Genomic DNA, 20,073 nt, shown 5'->3' with positions numbered 1-20,073 from the left:
GAGACAGAAGTGGAGAAGCATGAAAAAATTGCTATTTTTTCCCCCACTTAAAATCTTAAAGCAGTTAAAATAAATAAATAAATCTTAGAGCATTTTTGGCTTTTCAACTATGGTCATCTATTATTTGGATAAAAATTAAATTGAAAAAATCTAGCATTGTAAACATCGATTTTTGTTAACTTGGAGCAAGTGTTTTCACAGGAACTTTTTTCTCATCTCTGTGAAAAGCCACAGGCAGACTCCCCACAAAGTACACTACAGAATGAAGAGCAGTCACTGAAACTTCACAGCACTGCTAGCTGTTCCTTGCCACCTCTAACCTTCGTAAAAAAAAAAAAAAAAAAAAAATTAAAAAAAGAAAAGGCAGAGGTGGACGGTGCATGGGGGAGAAAACCATATATCCATTTGCCAAAAGGGCTTTGCCCGCCAGAAAGGCAGCTCCCCCTGTAATGGTCCAGCTGGGGCCATTCTGGGCAGCCTCTGGGGACAAGGATCCCTAGCTCAGAATCTGAGAGCCGCAGCATCATGCATATGCTCCCTGGTTTAGCATCTCTTGGTTACTCTCCAGGCATATCAAGGCAACAACACCTGAGGTCTACAGGTTTTGGACATCTTTGTAGTGCATTCAGAATTTTCAGAACGTCAAATGCTGTGGCATTAAAAACAGGGTAAGTAAAGTCCTTTTAGTGGGTAAAGAAGACTGAAAGTGAGTGTTTCTGTTTTTACTTCCAAGTCCAGTTTAACTATAAATATTATTTCTTACAGAAAGAAACGTCTCGATGTTCTCGTGGACGAAGGACGCGATATCCTGCCAGTCCAGAATGTCTCCCAGCCAGCTGTTCTGACGGCTTATCTGCATCTTGTGTCCTTTGTGCCTTCCAGAGTGCGTTACGTTCTACGGGAAAAAATAGTTCAGACATTAAATCTCCAACTTAACCTAAAGACCAGAGAGTATAAATAACCTCTCTTTAGGTCCACTTAGCACTTTAGCAAATACACAAAAGTGAAAAACTGCATTATTTGAGAAACCAATTAAGAACGCCACCAAGACCTAAGAGAAAGTATTTTTCTGGTAATATGCTAGTTACTGCGTCTCAGCCTAGCTTCAGTGCTTCTCTCCTCAGTACATTTGTGGACACACGTTATTCCTCAGTGTGTATTCTACCGTAGACAAACACAGCATTTACTTTTATTTTTTCTTCCCTTTTAAATCCTCCTGCCTTTTTTTTTGCTCTCTTATTTTTTGCTTTCTTCCTCCTTTTCTCATCTCCCTTATTAATCTTCTTTCCAAGATAAAGAAACCAGAGGGGAGAGAAAGAATATGAAAAAGATCACTAATACAATGTTAAGTATCAATTATGTATCAATAAAGCAGGGGGGAAATGAATATGAAAAAGAAACGAGGGGAGTCTTAACTTGTTTATCTGGAAGAGAATTGCATTGTCAGGAATAACTAGGTTTGAAAAGGCTATGCAGAGCCGAGACCGGTTTGGCTCAGTGGACAGAGCGTCGGCCTGCGGACTGAAAGGTCCCGGGTTCGATTCCGGTCAGGGGCATGTACCTTGGTTGCAGGCACATCCCCAGTGGGGGGCGTGCAAGAGGCAGCTGGTCGATGTTTCTCTCCCATCGATGTTTCTAGCTCTCTATCCCTCGCCCTTCCTCTCTGTGGAAAATCAATAAAATATATTTTAAAAAAGAAAAGAAAAAGAAAAGGCTATGCATAAATAATTTCACCTGATTATTTTTGTTTTTTTAACACGGCCACTAGAAAAACTAACATTAGGAGGCTTGCATTACATTTCTCCTGCCCAGAGCTGGTCTAGATGATGAGATGCTGTAGCTGATAACGAACGGGTGGACGCTGCCATGGAGATTAACCGTCAATCGCTCTGACTTTTTGGGGCCTAAGGTTTAAGACCCTGTAGCTTAAAAATGTCAGTAAGTGAAATTCCAGCATTACTTAAGTCCTACTTAGTCATTGGATCTATAAAATAAAAGGACTTTATTAGTTTACCATTGAAATCCTTAGCTAAAATAACTTACCTTTACAAACCAAGAATGATACAATCTGTCCCAAAGTTCTAGTACCTGCTTTTCAATCACAGCAGTATTGTTCACCTTATCTCCAAGAATTTTATGAAGCTGGAAGAAATACAGATATAATCTGATTTAATATTCCAGGCAATAACCCAGTAAAACGAACACATGCTGGGTCCTTACATTTGTTCTAAATCAAACTGAAATGTTCCAGACTATTTAATTGCCTCTAGCCACACAATGTTCTTTTCATAAACTTTGCTCCTCAATATTCCCAGTAAATTTCCTCCCTTTCATCTTTTGCTTCTTTTTTCTTTCCTCTATCCTTAGGTCTCAAGGAGAGTAACTTCAAAAAGTAAAAGAAGACTACAAATAAAGCCATGATTACGAACATCTCTGAACATATCTGCACAGAGAAAAATCTTTCTATGTGACTCCAGTGCCCACCCATTATACTGAAGTCTCATGTTACATTTATCACATTATTAAGAATTGCCACAGAACTTGACGTGACATTTTAGAACCCAGGCTATGAACGCAAATATGCCCGTTGCTGAGAGATGTCGGGACTCCGAGTTATGACTGATTGGTCTGGCTTCAGGATGTATGGAAATCAAGTACACTTCAGATAACTTAGAGAAAGGTCATTTATTATAATACCGTACCCCACATTTTGTGTGTTATTACAACCATGTGGTAACATTAAAGATACTTTTAAAAGGACAAACACTGATTTGTAGACTTACTTTCCTTACTAAAACTAGCTGCTTCATTTTCTTTGCAATTTCTGCCTGTTTACATAGACATAATTTAGAATGCTGCATTTTCTTTCACATCATGAGCTTTTCATATTTAGTCTTCATCACTAACCTTCAACTTTATTAATGGTTTCGTGTTAGTTCATTATATTTTTATAGTATTTAATCATCACCAAATCACAGGACACATAGATGGTTCCCAATTTTTAATGTCACAAGTAACACTGCACATCGTTATACACAGTATTTTCCTTACTTCTAATGTAAGATAAATGTGCAAGAATCAAAGGAAATTAGCATTTTTAATGGTTCTTGCTATGCATTATTAAGTAGTCTACTATACGGATTGTACCAATTAACACTTTCAAACATTCTAAGGACCGAACCAATTTTCCCAAAGCCTTACAGATAACTGATTTTTAGGTAATTTAAAAGGTGTGAAGTGATAACTGATTATACTTTTCTTCTTTAGTAACAAGAACGACCATTTTCATTTTGGTTTTCAATGTGTATTTCCTTTAGTGTGGATTATTCATACCTTTCGCCCACTTGATGCTGGCCTTACAGATGCTTAAACCAGTTCTTAGACATATTTGATGCAAATACATCTGCCCAATGTTGTTCTTTATATTTAAGTGATTTATTCAAACACAAATCTGTGAATATCAAAGTTTCATCACATTGTACAATTTACAAATGGCTTTCACCTACGTTATGTGATCTTTACAACTCCATGAGTTGGACAGAAAATAGTTTTGGAATCATCTGTGTTCATTTGAGAAAACAGATTTAGAAAGGATCTATGACAGTCCCAGTTACACAGACAAGTGGCAGATTCAGGATGAGAAGTTCTCTCATATTCTTTCAACTCAAGCCTATATAACCTACGAACAAAGAACACCTAATAGAGCAAATTACCCCAAATAATTAAAAACCACAATTACCCTAGGCTAACTTCCTTTCATTTCTTTAAATTTGTCTTTTGCATAGTGTGACTGTCAAAGACTCACAGACTTCCTATTCCTAATTCTTTTTGTCACTTTCCTATTAGTTCGTGAAATCTCCCTGGAACCAGGAGAGTTCTATAATGTAAGTTACTGACAGCTCCTTTTCCAGATTGTCAGCACAGTGGCTTTACTGCAATAAAATACCATTTCAAACTGACATCTCCTTTAGCTGGCTCTCTCCAGGCATGACAGGGAATAACTAAAATACCATAGCTATCACAGTAAAGGAGAGTTCAGCACAGTTTTACAGCATGTTATAAAACTGGGAAGACGGGGCCAGAGCGAAGAGCCTACTAAAAGGATCACTAAAACACACCTACTGTTTGGGGTTTGTGACATGCTCTTTGCCCGAGAAGAACAGTAAAGCATTAAGGGCGGTCACAATGCCATTTGAAAACTGACTGACTGAAGGCGTAGCCGAGCCTCACCTAGGAAATGGGAATGACAAGTCAGCACTCATCTTGCGTGAAGCCTTAGCTGACAAAGTCCTTCTTGAACCATTTTCTTCTCTCGGCCTCTGTGACACAGACAGTTTGGGTTTCCTCCTACCTCACAGGCTACTCCGTATGTCTTCTTTGGCCCTGAGAACCTCGTTTGACTACCAAGCTTAGTGATCATTCCTCCCTAGTGCACAAATAATGAATCAGATCCATCTTGAACAAGAAGCAAATGGCCAACTTCTGAGCTTGTTTAGGCTATTAGCACTATTCAGTATGATCATGCAAAAGCTTTAATTTCACTGTATGTTGCTTGTTGACTTGTAGATATAAACCTATCTGCAAAGGGAAATTATGCTTTATTGAAGCAAGAAATCATTACCAATAAAGGACCTGCAAAGAGAGGCTCTTCCCTTACCTTGTGGGTTATCCATTCTCGTCCATACTGATACACATTGTTAGCTGCAGAATTGAGGGCTCTTTGGACTACCTGAGCCTCAGGAAGCCAGCTAATTTAAAATAAAGAAAGAAAATGAAAAACTAGCACACTTTTAGTGTACTGCACCCATAACTTTTTGAACTTGATGTATTTAAACAATCAGAAACTGACAAACTCCTGGACAGCCATTAACACAGAAATACAAATGAATCACACAGAAATCCTTGACTTACAGGCCCAATTGGCCTAATTCTAATATTCGGAATGTCTTTTCAAGCCTTATCTTTTGCATCCACTTTCCCCACTACCTCTCTCCATTCTGCTCTGCCATGTTTTTCTCTGTCCCTTCAGTTCTAGGTCACCTGCTTTATTCACACAGCACCAGAGGAAGTAGTTCTGGGACACTGATGGCCAACTTCTGGAATGCACAATGGCGGTTTTCAAACTGTGGTCCATGGACCTGCAGCATCACGACTGCTTAGAAACCCGGCCTAAACTCAGACCCACTGAAAAAGGAACTCTGGGGCTAGAGCACAGCAATGAGTACTTAAACAATTCTCTTAACTGTTCCTCACAATGTTATGTACTAGAGATGTCGACATCCACAAATTGGTTTGAATCTTTAGTATTAACGAGTTTATCATACACTCCACATAAACAAAATCTTTGTGAAGCTTTTTGCAAATTCTCAGTCAGTTCAAGTACTTCTCAGCAAGTAAGATAAAACTTTAGAGATACTTTTAAAAATAATAATCTTACAGTAAAAGGATATAAACAGGAAATTTAAATCTCTAAAGAGATGTGTTTGGGAGAAATTAATTTAAGTAGCTTTAAATTACTCTAGGATTATAGATTTATAGTGGTTTGAAGGGTCTGTTGTTTACTTTCAATTATCTGGCACTACATTTTTATGGAAAAATTAGAGGCCTGATGCAGAAATTCATGCAAGAGTAGGCTTCTTTCCCATAGCTGCCAGCACAGGCTTCCCTCTGCCACCCGGGACCCGGGCTTCCCTCGCAGCCCTGGCTTTGTCCAAAAGGTCGTCTGGAAGGACATGTGATCTAATTAGCATATTATGCTTTTATTATTATAGATTATATCCTATAAATATAGGATATAATGTGTGAGGATCCATAGAGACATCCAGATAGATCCTTAAGGACTAACAAATAGGTCCATTAGGCCTGATAACAAGTCTTGCTGGTTTCAGTGAAAACTCTTCACTAATGTACTCACAACAGGTGTCATTACAGCAGCAGGTAAGAGAAGCTGTCCTGAGGCCAAGTCAAAGACCTATATGTCTGTATGTACACACACACACACACACACACACACACACACACACACACACACACACAGTATATGCAGTATCAACACTACATGGGCCACAAACACAGAGCAACCTTGGGACCAACTGGGATGGGCCCTGATGGTACACTAACCACAGTCTCTATGTTGAGCTCCTTCAGTAGGATAGTCACTACCTCAGTCAATCACTAATTCTACTCTTAGAGGAAACCATCTTCTTACATTTTGGACTGGCCTGCCCTCATCTTTCTGGATAATAGTTAATCTATTTCACAATATAAACTTCCAAGAGAACAGCCCCAGTAAAGGAAACTTTCTAACATACCATGTGGCTCCTTAAGTTTTAATATGTAGATTATAATTTCAAATTCCTTAACCTTCGATCCTATTTCCTCATCTGTAAAATGGATATGATCTCTTTCTAGTTGGTAGAAAGTGGGTTCTGACTAATAGAATTGTCCAAGACAAGAATTAAGATGTGCTCTGACTGCATTTTCTTTGAAGCTCTGCTAAGGTGACCCTGCCCTAAGTCTTGTAATTTATCCACCAGCTCACCAAACACATCCACAGGAAATCAGGGCATCTACACAGGACTTATAAATGTGCTCCATATTGGAAGAAAGTAATCAAATGAAATCTTAACTGTATCCCCCCTAGGAATATCCACAGAATTTCTCACAAGGTCAACTGCCTTCATCAGGTCAGGAATCTACTGAATACTGAGATGTGCGAGAAGCCATTACTATTAATGTATATTCATCCTCACTTATTTGCTTCAAAAGAATCAGACCTTTCATGAAACAGCTTTTTAAAACTCTCCTACATGGAATGGTACTTGATCAGAAACACTGGATTTGAGGGCTGACTCTGCAGTTGATTATAATTTCAAATTCCTTAACCTTCTATCTTATTTCCTCATCTGTAAAATGGATATAATCTTTTCAACCTACTGCACAGTCACTGTGAGGAAGATAGGTCCCAAAGCAGGTGAAAGTACCTTGTAAATTATAAACATGCTATGAAGTGTAACTCTCAATTCAAATATAAGGTATCATTTACTATAAACGGTTTCCAAAATCTTAAGCACTTTCCCATCAATCCCTCTCCCAGATTACATGCTTGCAATTCTTTTGCAAAAATGTCAATTTCATCAAAGCTTTAGCAAACCCTATCTTTTCTCTTCCAAGGCAGTGCAGCAATGAAGACCAGTTCATGCAAACAGATACTGAACCTAGGTCATCCAACTCCATTTTTGTTTTTGTAAAATACAATAATATTCTTACTTTGCCCACTCAGGGTGATTTGCTAGAGTTTCATTAATCAAACTGCTTGTGACTTCAATCATGTGCACACTCTCTTGATGTACCTGCATCACAAATGAGATAAAAAGAATATCAATAAAAAGTAAACCCAACTAAACATTTATTCTTCTACACTTATTTTTTTAGTTTTCTATCTATTTATTCTCCCAATTATTATTGGAGCAATATTTTAGAGTCAAATAATTATACATCTTAGTTGCAGTTAATTTAGAAAGATGCATTGAACAGCTGCATATATAATATTCTATCACACAAACTATGGAAAATAAAATGTACATAATAGGTCCCTGCCTTCAAGAAGCTCAACAATTTACTTAAGCAAAAAATATGTAAACAGATACATACAAATACACATATACACAATAATATATATAGTTCACGTATGTAGTATATGTGTATAGACATATAATACGAATGTGTCTGTATGTACATATGTATATATATGCAGTATCAACACTAGATGAGCTTATATGCAAGATACACAAACAAATATTAGCAATTGAGTAAGGTCTCTGAGTAATAAAAACAAACAAACTGAAACTACTCCAAATTTACCTTGCCCAATAATCAGCAAAATAAAGGATTAAAAAAGGAGCAAGCCAATGTCAGGAAACAGGCTCTGTATGATTTTACTTTGTTTAAATTAGCATGTTGAGCATATGGTTTATCCTAGTGAGTATTCTATATTTACTTGAAAAGAACAGGATTCTGCTACTGACAGGTCATACTGACTGTTTTTCAAGGCTTGTTTATTCTTACTAATTTTCTATCTATTTATTCTCCCAATTGTTGCAAGAGGAGTATTAGTCAACCTATCTATAATCTTTGATTTGTCCATTTCTTCTTCTAATTCTGAATATTTTGCTTCATGTATTTTAGAGCTATTGCTAGAATATACACATTCATAATTACTGTATCTTACTGTAGTACTAACTCTTATCATTATTTGTGTATAGTAATATTTCTTGTTTTAATTGTTTGATATTAATATAATCATACCAGATTTATCATGTTTATAGTTCTCATGATATATCTTTTTAAAAATCCTTTTACTATCATATCTTTTAATGACTTTAATTTAAAATGTATCTCTTATAGATACCATTTAGTTGGGACAATGATAATTCTTTGCTGAGATGAAAGAGGAGTGTTAAGAACTAAATGTCTAAATTCCCCAAAATTCATTTGCTGAAATCCTAACCTCCATTGTGATGGTTAAGAGATGGGGCCACTGGGAAGTAATTTCAGGGGTCTTCAAACTACGGCCCGCGGGCCACATGCGGCCTGCAGAGGAGTCTGATCCGGCCCGCCAGGTTTTTTGGGCAGTGAGCGCAGCCGAGGTGTTACAGTAGGAATTAGTAGTTCATATAGTCTGGCCCTCCAGCTCTCTGAGGGACCGTGATCTGGCCCCCACTTTAAAAAGTTTGAGGACCCCTGTTAGGTCATGAGGGTGGACCCTTCATGAATGGGGTTAGTGCCCTTAAACAGTACAGGAGACAGGTAACAGTTCTCTCTGCTATATAAAGATACAAAGAAAAGAACATCCATCTGTAAACCAGGAAGAGAGCGCCCTCTTCACCAAGAACTCAACCACGCTGACACCTGATCTGGAGCTTTCGCCTCTACAACCATGAGAAACCCTTGTTGTTCAAGCCACCTAGTCTACATTCTGTTAGAGCAGTCTGAACGAAGATGGGAGAGGAAACATAAGCTGGAAGAACCTGGAGAGTGAGAAATAAAGGCCCTATGCTATATCAGCAGACAGACCAATGAGATAAGAAGGAAGGAGTTAGTAAAAAAAAAACTCTGATCTAGTGAACAGGGTATTAACTAGATTAGGAGTCATAAGACTAGATTATAGTTTTCCTATTGACAGAAGAAGCCACTTGTCCCTCTGTATTTCAATTTTTGTATCTGTATTTACATCTGAGGATTTTGATGATAATAAAATAATGGTGCATGTAAAAATATATTAGGTAAATTCATGGCAAAATTAGTAATACAAAAATTAAGTTATAGCAGTTATACATATTTATAAGCAAAATGACATTTTCCATACTGTCTGTCAGCTTCTTAGCCATACTACACTTCTAACAATTAAGAGTTTACTAGTGGTAATAGTAATTATTGTACTCTACCTTTGCAGTCAGGAGTAGGGCTAAAAGAAGGGTTCCTATTACTAACAAAAATATGATGAAAATGCTAATTATTTTGTCTAACATCTTCTCCAGCCAGATGATTATCTGCACAGAAATAAGAGAGGATTACTTAGCTATAAAATACAACTTAATAAAACACATATGCATTCAAATATAATGAAGACAAAATAGAATATTCAACAATGCAAAGCAAACTATGGAATAATGACTAAAGCACTGACAACTGTAAGCAACTTTATAAAATTAGGTATTAATTACTGCTGTTATATGAAGAGCTTTTTATTGTCACATCTAAGAAAAAGCAGTCAACAGGAACATAATCATTATATTATGGTAATTTACATTTATGTGATATGTTATGTTATAGTATGTTACATTTCAAATTATAATTTACTAGAGGCCTGGTGCACGAATTTGTGCACAGTTGGGATCCAGCCAGCCTGCACTGATCAGGGCTAATTGGGCTGGGCAGGGTGGGTGAAGAGGCCGAGGGCTGTTGGCTGGCCCACCCTGCCTCCTGATAAAACTCCCAGTTGAACTTCTGGTTGAGCAGACAATTTGCATATTAGCCTTTTATTATACAGGATAATCTGGTAAATATTTCTATAGAAAATAATGAGAATTAGCTGACCTCAAACCTTTTGAAATTTTACTGTCAATTAGCAAATATAGATGACTTTATAAAAAGTGTGATTTTTATAAAATAGGTCCTAGATTATATATACATAAATTAGGAACAAATTAAAATAGTAATTACTTTCAATATATGTTTTCCTTTTGATGTCATTAAGATTACAAAATCAGTAATAAAATGTTACGGTAATGATAAATACCGATCTCAGAATAATACTTACTCTGGGTGGGGAAAGGGTCAGGGAGGGATACAAAATGGGCTTCAATTATATAAGTTATGTTTTATGAAGTTGGAGGGTAGGCATATGAGTATTCTTTACATCTTTTACTATTTAAAATATTTATTGTATTCTACTGGAAATTTCTATTCTTTTTTTAAAGCATAAGCTTTGTGACAAGTTATAACTGACTGCAAATAGAAAATAACCATTAATGTAGTGGTTATTCCTAAATCAATAATTAAAATTATGCTCTACCTCAATGTTATTTGACATTCTATTTTGAATTTAACTTCTCTCATTTTCCATGATCACAAATAATCCTACATATAAAAATTATTATTTTCAGAATATATCATTCTGATAGATGTGTAGGATTCTTGCCATGCTAAGCTAGTATTTAACATTTCAAAAATACAATCAATTAGACTGGTGACTGCTGAAACACTACATTGCAACCCTCAACTCTAACATGAACTACAAAGGTGCTGATTAAGTTATTCTTTACTTAAATTTGAAATAGGCTCTCCAAACAGTGAGTTAAACATCCAAAAGCAAAGAATGGTTATTAAAAACAACAACACAAAATAACATGACTTCTAAAGAATTAATGTCCACTCAAGGCTCACAAGCTTGCATTCCCTTTATCTTTCATGAAGGATCCTGTCACCAAGAGATCAATACTACAGTAAACTCCAAGATAAAAAGTTCATCTTCTATCTCCACTATTACAGCTTCAAACAGAAGAGTTAGTTTTCAGTGCATGCCATCAAAGCATGGAAGACAATGCAGAGATTAAAAAAAATATTAACAGGTTTCTAAGATATGGAAGGTCAATGACATATTTTGAATGTAAGTTCTAAAATCAATGAAATGGAAGAATTTCACAATCAGAACCAACTCTACACATAGTTCTTGAGACAACTTCCTTAATAAGGGCTAGTGTTGTATTACTCCTCTTTGTTCCCCAAAACCTAACAGTGCTCAGTTAATATATACCTACATAGGCAAGCATAAATAAAATAATTTCAGAAATAAGACCAGATTTGTATTCACAAATTATAATTTTAAAAGTAACTCGAGAGCCTCCATTTTTCTTTTTTAGAAAAGTCGTTTCCTAAAATGTATTTTTAAACATAAATGATGCTCTATTTACAAAGTATAAATATCTAAATTTAGCCCTAGTTGGTTTGGTTCAGTAGATAGAGCATCAGCCTGTGGAGGGTCCTAGGTTCGATTCCGGTCAAGGGCACATGCCTGGGTTGCGGGCTCGATCGCCAGTAGGGGGTGTACAGGAAGCAGCCCATCAATGATTCTCTCTCATCACTGATGTTTCTATCTCTCTCTCCCTTTCCCTTGCTCTATGAAATCAATAAAAATATATTAAGATAAGTAAGTAAATAAATTTATGTCTGGGTATTTTTAACATATAAAACATGGAATATTCCAAACACATTATGTACATCAACATTACAAAATTAAATGTTGTATTTTTCAACCAGGGTAGAATTTTCTTATCACAAGCTGTAGAACTAAGGGTTGGAAGAAATCCACACTAAGAGTTACCTAAATAAAAATTTATATTCAAGGGATAACAGTAAGGGTTATCCGTTTCATTAAAAATTTAAAATAAAATCATTTATGAAGCTCAATTCATAAGTTAAAAAAAGTTGGAGGAGCTTCTATTCACATTATGGGTTAAGATTAGATTTAAAAACAAAACAAAACACAGGATGAAAAGATACAGCAAAAGAGAAGGAGAAGTCCTGATCAGGTGGCTCAGTAGGTTGAAGTGTTGTCCGAAACACCAAAAGATTTTGGGTCTGATTCCGGACTGGGCACATATGAAAGGCAAACAATTGATGTTTCTCTTATTTCTCTCTCACACACACACACACCTCTCTCCCTCTCCCTCTCCCTCTTCCTCTCTCTCTCTCTCTCTCTCTCTCTCTCTCTCTCTCTCTCTCTCTCTCTTCTCTCTCTCTCTCTCTCTCTCTCTCTCTCTCTCTCTCACACACACACACACACACACACACACACACACACACACACACTTCTCTCTCTCAAATCAATCAAAGAAACAAGAAACATATACTCAGGAGAGGATTAAAAAAGTAAAAAAGAATAACGAGAGAAAGAAAAGCCAAGAAAAAGAAGAAATAAATGTGGAGAGGGAATTGGTATATAGAACAAAAGCCCAAAAGAGGAGAAAAAAATAAACAAAATGAATACAAAACGTATATGGAGGAAGAGAATACCCTGAAAAAGTAAACGGAACAAGACTCAGAAGGAAACAGAAACTCAGACACAGAAAGAGAAACACGTGGAGGAAGCCGTGGAGAAGGGAAGGTGGGGGGAAGCCTGAAGGAATGCCAGGGGTGTGTCCCATGAGGCTGAGCTGCCCGTGCCTACTTTGGGCAAAGGAAACCACACCACCTGTCACCACTGCCTTGCTCACGGAAATCACAGTCCCTAGAATTTTTCCCGTCTTCTAGGCTTTGAGAAATCATTTTAGTTGTTAAACTTTATTTCCTAAAAGGGGAAGAGGAAAAAAATTTTAAGTGACATTCTGGGTGTTTCAAGTGCAAAAATTTAGAGATATTGGTGAATGTATATCAAAAGACACTCAAATTTCTAAATTCACTGGCTTTATTTATCAAGTTATTAAAAAGTGTCGTGCCACTACATAAGTTGCTATTCTATCATGAATGTAGGTTTTTATGATGCTTTTTAAAAAAAAAAAAAACTAAATTAAGCCTTGAGAAATCAGTTGCAATTTTAGTTAACCATAATATTTGTTCTCTTTCACCCTCATTTCTCATTTTTCTAATTCACTCCACTTGAGCTTGGAATGAATAGTAAATACCCAATGCTGCAATTTCTGACCTTGGATGTAATGTGATAAAATGATCTTCAACTTATTTGAGCGCTTTCCTGGAGCACACACCCTCAGAACTGCAAGCAGCTGCTCCAGCTCCACACCATGCTTTACCTATGCTGCATGGCATCGGCAAGGAAAAGACAAAAGTTACTCAATCTCTTAGGAATCTTTTAAAACTCACTCATTAGCCGAAACCGGTTTGGCTCAGTGGATAGAGCGTCGGCCTGTGGACTGAAGGGTCCCGGGTTTGATTTCGGTCAAGGGCATGTACCTTGGTTGCGGGCACATCCCCAGTGGGGGGGGGTGCAAGAGGCAGCTGATCGATGATTCTCTCATCGATGTTTCTAACTCTCTGTCCCTCTCTCTTCTTCTCTGTAAAAAATCAATAAAATATATTTAAAAACAAAACCAAAAACAAAACAAAACAAAAAATCACTCATTAGCTGTAATTTGGCTCATGAATTTTAGGTAATCTAACTCATTTAGCTTTAAATCAAACAAACCTAATGACTTTAGGTCTCCTTTCATCTTTTGAGGAAATTTTCTTTTCAATATATAGGGTGTCCCCAAAAGATGTATATATACACACTTTGAATAATTATAAAGGCAATGTTTGGTAAAATACATTTCATTTTCAAAGTTGAGCTACCAGGTGTTAAAGAATATACACATTTTGGGGAGACACCCTGTACATATACAAATTAGGAAAATACATTTAAACCACCTGCTTTCATCAAAGGGGGTGTGCAAGAGGCAGCTAATCAGTGTTTCTAGCTCTCTATCCCTCTCTCTTCCTCTCTTTAAAAAATCAATAAAATATATTTTAAAAAAAAAAAAGAAATTAGACTTCACAGAACATGACTATCATCTTTTTTAAGTTAAATATAAAATTTTGGAATACTAGTCAATACATAAAATTACCAATCTAGGAAATTACATAAATACTTCACAGATTTATCTTCTGAAATCTTCCTGTGTCACTTATTAAAAAATTAGCCACAAAGAATTCTCTTTCCTTTTTAGTAACTTATGGCCTACGTGCCCTCACACATCAAAGGAGTATCAGGCTAAGCCCATCATAGTGGACAAAAGGACTACACGACTGAACTTCTTACACACACTTGAGCAAGGAGACACTACCAATATCCTGAATAAAATAGCTTTGGGTTTTTAGCAAATTGTACTGGGACGGCCTCAATGCTTCATGACCTTCCATAGCTTATCATTAGAACTTTAATAACAAAAACTTAGTTTGACATACAGACAGAAGGCGTGAGAACAGAGATACAGAGAGAAGTTACAGCACCAAACAGCAAAAACCAACATCCGTGTGTTCATTTACCTTCTTATTTAGCCAGTGCCAGAGCTTGGGGGAGGGGAGGAAGGTGAGAGAGAGAAGAGAAGAACAGTAGAATATCATTAGAGAATGCAGTAACAGCATGAAAAGAAAAGAAAGTCACTGGGAGCATGAGGAGGAAATTATCCCAAACAAAAGAAAAACTAGAGGGGAAAAAACTGTTCTGCATTGTAAAGATATAGATCGAGTGAATGTAGTATTCCTTTAAGATATACAATGATTATAGTGATGATGATAACCACAAGCTTTGCTGGCAATTCAACAATTAAAAATACATAAAATAGTCGAAACTGGTTTGGCTCAGTGATAGAGCCTCAGCCTGTGGACTAAAGGGTCCCGGGTTCGATTCTGGTCAAGGGCATGCACCTTGGTTGCGGGCACATCCCCAGTAGGGAGTGTGCAAGAGGCAGCTGATCGATGATTCTCTCTCATCGATGTTTCTAACTCTCTCTCCCTCTCTCTTCCTCTCTGTAAAAAATCAATAAAATATATATTTTTTAAAATACATAAAATAACCTGAAAGCTTGTAGCCTTAAATAGATGAGAGTAATAATTAAGATCCTTTCGCAAATCACGCCCCAGAAAAATTTTCAGTCCCTGAATAAACCAATTTAGGTTCCCATAGTACGTTTTCATTGAACTCTGTAGTTGCAGCTTTATAGTATTAGTTATTTCACATTTTTTAAAGAGTAAAAACATTCTAGTGCGCATTTGGAATAGAGGACACCTGGCTAAAAGCAGGCCATACTAAGATTCTGTTACTATATGGTATATTTCCTTCCACCCCAATTTCTTAGGCACATATTTTTCTACAAAAAAGCTAAAGTATTATCTTGCCATCCCCCCTCCCCCCCACTTCATCCAAACCCCACAATATTTAGCACTATATTTACTAATGCTAGTTAGTGGACACATAACCTAAAAATCGATAAACACAGAATTTGGAGCATCAGTGCTGTCAGAAGTATAAATGCTAATAAAAAGTGTAATTTCATCAGTGACTGTGAATGCTCTTTGCAGCATTTTCCCTAAAGTATACCCAAAGCACGTCTAGGTATTCTTCAAACAATCCTCTGTAGGTGAATCATTTCGGAAACACTGGTCCAATCAATTAAAATTTAATAGAAACATGAAAAACAGATGTACTCCCTAAAGCAACAGCCCATACATATTATTATACTAGACAGAACATAAATTTGGCATCAATTATAATTAAACAAATATTCAGTGTGCAATAGCCATTTATTCTGATTGTTGTACAGCAGAAAAAGCCAGTTTTATTCATTTTACTGTCTGTTCCCTAAGAACAATAGATTGGCAAACAAGTTAGAACAAAAATGACAAATTTTTACAAGGCTACCCCTAACAAATACTTTCAGATTCCTTCAACTGACACAACTGTACAGTTTTCCTAAATGAAGGGTCCAAATACAAGTACATGATGCTCTGGTTTCTCTTCAGACCGCATAAATCTTTCGCCTTTTACAAATACAAGTACATGAAAACACTGAAAACAGGGTTTAATCTCTATCCTGACAGTGGAAAGACAAAGCATTAACTGAAAATAAGATACCATCTTTAATGAGTTTGATGTGCTGAATCTGTTCTCATAAGATAAAGCTTCTCCCTAATACAAGGGAGATGTGATAAATATGCTGAAATGTATGCAAAGTCTTAGACTCGTTCTTACTTAGAAAGTTGAAAAAAATTAGTAACAATACAAATAGGCAAATTTCAAAAGAAAAATATAAATATCCAGTAAGCATGTAAAAGGACGGTCAGCCTCATTTTTAATTTTTAAAATTTCAAACTATAACAATAGTGAGATACTTCTTTTTATGAAACGAAAAGGCCTTTTTGTTGCACTATAGTATTCCTTGGCAAGGGCTCAAGGAAATACATGTGGAAGGCAGCCAGGCAATATGCGAGAAAATGTATCCCCTGCTTCTCCTTTGACCCTGGATATTTCAATAAGCATTAAAAGATTTACTTCCTCCCCCTTCACACACTCGGTATTATTCTTACCAATAGCTACTCCGATTTCACCTGACAGCATTTCTCAACCTAAGTCATGAATATACCTGCTTAAGGAAATAGCTACTAGCTTCTATGGTAAGAGTCCAGCTTGCACAGCACAGCACACCACACAGAAAGACCTTCTCGATCCAGTCCCATCTCACCCTCCAGGCTTATCTCCCACTAAGCACTGTTCACAAAGCCCAGCCGTGACCAGCTTCTTGGCATGCCCTACACATCCATGCTGTGGAAGCCCCTGCTTTTGCACTGTCTTTGCCATGTCTACTCCTACTTGTGCTTCAGAATTCGCCCTGGCATCACCTCCTCTGCAAAACTGCCCTCTCCCATTACCTCACCCACACCGAGTCACTTTTTTGCTGAGAACTATCACTACATCTTGTGCACACTAGTACTTTTCCTCCACGAATCAGAACTACTATCACTTGCATAGAGGTTACTGTGTGCAGGCTCTAATCTGGGAACTGCACAGGTATTAACTCATTTGGTACTCACAAACTACTCTATGAGCTACGTGCTCGCACACTCAGTGTACTGATAGGAAAACAAAGGCACAGAAAGGTTAAGAAACTCATCCAAGGCCACACAGCTAATAAGAAGCTGAACTTGGATCTGAAACCAGAACTTGGACTCTTAACCACTAAACCTGAATCTAACCACCGTCTCTAAATTTTAATGGACGGCTGTCTCTTCCTACACAGAAATTCCCCATCTAGTTTTCTGTTGATTCATCTGTTTGTTTCCCCCCCCCTTAAGAACTTAGCACAATGTCTGACACATGGAAATTATTCCAAAAATATTCACTAAACTGAGCCACTACCTGGCTATAATTTTTAGGCAAGTCACTTACCTCTCTGGATTTCAATTTGGTCCTTGATATCCTATCCTTGTATAAACTATAATACTAAACTTTATATTCCACCACAGAATTAGATTTCAATTCCAGTATAAACACCAAATACCATACAATGGAATATTTCAGACAATGAAATAGATAAATTCCACTAAAACAGCCCAAGTTCTCAAAATACGTTACCTTGCTATCAACTTTTAACAAGAATTTCCCGAGTCCGACAATGGGCCAGGGCGCCAGCGCCTCCTGCCGGTCCTTCAGGAAGCGCTCCACGACCCGCCACCACACGGAGCAGCGCTTCCCCAGGAAGTCCACGACGCCAAAGTGAATGACCAGCTTTTTGAGGATCCAGACTATAAAGAGGACAAGAAATACATTTATGAACAAAATGCAGACTACAAGGTTATAACAGGAAAAGATCCCTTAAGTTTCATGTGACCTTTTTAAAACAGTAAAGCTAGTATTTAAGACAAGATAGATTTAAAAAAGGAGAGGAGGGAAAAAGTTCAAGGTATTCCAAATTGGTGGTATTGGGACAAGCAACCTTTCACACAATTCCCACTCGCTCTCATTCATAACACCTTCTTTGTGGAGTCTGAATCCCTGAGGAGTCAGGGATTCTTTTACAGCCTGTTTTGATCATGAAGATAACAGCAACTACGACCTACACCCCTCATACCATATCCCTTCTTGGGAAAAGAATACTAACCTCTGACATGTTCTAATCTCCTTGGCTATTATAGTTGCTGTTGCCAAATTTTGTTCTTTTTCTTCGATTTTTTGTGTTTAGTGACCAGGAAAGTAAAGGTATTCCACCACCCGCATCATGATTTTATACCACTTCAGGTAACGTTTTCATTTACGTTCCAAATTCTTTAAGTGATGTTGTGCTATACATCTGAATCTTCTACCAGGATTCAGAAGAGAAGTAGGCTGGGCACAAGCGGGGCTGTTACAAGTGGCCCGAGGCTGGGCATCGCACGCCTTCAGCGGGGACCATTCCCAGACACAATATGAAGGTGCCCTCTGCTGTTAGGCAATGCAGCGCCCTTCAATCAGGGGTAAAGCTTCCTGTAAAGGCCAACTAAGAGGGTGGTGGGACTAGAAGGCTTTATTTTTGCTTGACAAAAAAATTAAATTCTAGGTACACATAAAGCACATGTATTATATCAAAACTAGAGGCCAGGTGCATGAAAATTCATGCACTAGAGGGGGGGGGGTCCCCTCAGCCCAGCCTACCCCCTCTCACAGTCCAGGAGTCCTCAGGGCAGGAGGTGACCCGGCGATCAGGGGAAGGTGATGACGCCCCATCACATCTCTGCTGCTGCCACTGCCGGCAGCGCAAGCCTCGGCTGGCCCTAGTTACCTGAGCCTCGGGCAGCCCGGGTGGCTGGGAAACTGCCATCTGAGGCTTGCCTGAGCCTCAGGCCCACCGCTAAGCTACTCTATTTTAAGGTTGCCTGCGCCCTGGATGTCGGCTGAGCAGGTGACATCTGAGGCTTGCCTGCTGGCAGTGGCAGCAGGGAGGCTGAGGTTGGGACCCGATGCACCCACCCTCAGAGGGTAGGTCCGCGTGCCTGCCACACACACCCCCCCAGGTGGGATTGAAAGGGCTGGGGGACTCCGGTGGGGCTGAGAGGACTGGACGCCCCCATCTTGTGGCTATGGGCGCCACCATCTTTGTGATAGTGTTATGGTCAATTAGTATATTCCGTCTTTATTAGATAGGATAGAATCATATGGCTTTCATAAATCATTAAGCTAGGTCTTTGTTCCTGAATACCATGGTAATTTAAGGCCCACCTCTACTATGTTGTTCTCTCTAAAGGTATCTTTTAATCATGGTATTCAGGTACAACGACCTAGCTTAATGATTTATGAAAAGCTGTCTGACTCGATTTTGATAAAAAAAAAAGTATGACATATGTACAAAGAACTTAATTTTCTGTCAAATAAAAAGGAATCACGATTTTGCATACATTACAGTTCTCACAACCCACATTTCCATTGAATTAAAAATGCAATGTAAAATGCACTTCACCAAGAGCAGCTCTCAAAATTCAATCCTAAACCCCTAAACCCAGATTGCTAACATTCTCCTCCACAGAAAGGAGAAATATTAAAGAGAAATCAAGTAGCAAATTTCCAAAATAATGCTTATTTAAATGCAGAAATATGGTCATTTAATTTAAAAAGAGAGCAAAATGATCCCAAGTATTAAAATCCAAAAGGAAAAGGAAGACAGTTTCAATGATAAGATGTTGGTGAACGGTCACCTGCAATCGGCACTGGCAGCAGCTGCACGATCCACAGGTTCATCCAGAGCTGGACGGCGATGATGGCCCAGACGAGGACCACGAAGTAGATGTCGCTGGTTTTCTTCTCTCTGGGGAACGCTCCGATCTCCGGCCTCTGCGGGCGCAGCGTGGGCGAAGGGGAGGAGGGCGACGGTGAGGACAGTGTTGGAGGGGGTTCGCCTCTGTCCACGGTTTCTGAAGAGGGAAAGGAAAAAGAATTACCCACCATCTTAGTCCACATCAGTGAACAGTAACACAGAGTAATTGGCTACTCTATTTTAAGCCTTCAAAATGGACTCCAACAGTATGATTACATTGGGTGAAAAAATAAAA

General features: G+C 38.0%; 1 protein-coding gene across 1 annotated transcript in view; it reads right to left on the bottom strand.

Annotated features, from left to right (window-relative positions):
- The window catches only part of TMEM245 (transmembrane protein 245), a 66,049-nt gene that overhangs the window by 27,806 nt on the left and 18,170 nt on the right, over positions 1 to 20,073 (bottom strand). Inside the window, exons 5-11 of the mRNA XM_084899313.1 lie at positions 19,720 to 19,935; positions 17,627 to 17,796; positions 9,447 to 9,551; positions 7,270 to 7,352; positions 4,658 to 4,748; positions 2,044 to 2,142; positions 764 to 895 (exon numbers count right to left, since the gene is read on the bottom strand). Coding sequence (XP_084755439.1) covers positions 764 to 895; positions 2,044 to 2,142; positions 4,658 to 4,748; positions 7,270 to 7,352; positions 9,447 to 9,551; positions 17,627 to 17,796; positions 19,720 to 19,935 — 896 coding nt within the window. The remainder of the gene's footprint in view (positions 1 to 763; positions 896 to 2,043; positions 2,143 to 4,657; positions 4,749 to 7,269; positions 7,353 to 9,446; positions 9,552 to 17,626; positions 17,797 to 19,719; positions 19,936 to 20,073) is intronic.

The sequence above is a fragment of the Pipistrellus hanaki genome, assembly GCF_964339955.1.
Source record: "Pipistrellus hanaki genome assembly, chromosome: 11".
Classification (NCBI taxonomy): Eukaryota; Metazoa; Chordata; class Mammalia; order Chiroptera; family Vespertilionidae; genus Pipistrellus; species Pipistrellus hanaki.
The sequence above is the reverse complement of the archived record's forward strand: the minus strand, read 5'-3'. Positions and strand labels throughout refer to the sequence as shown.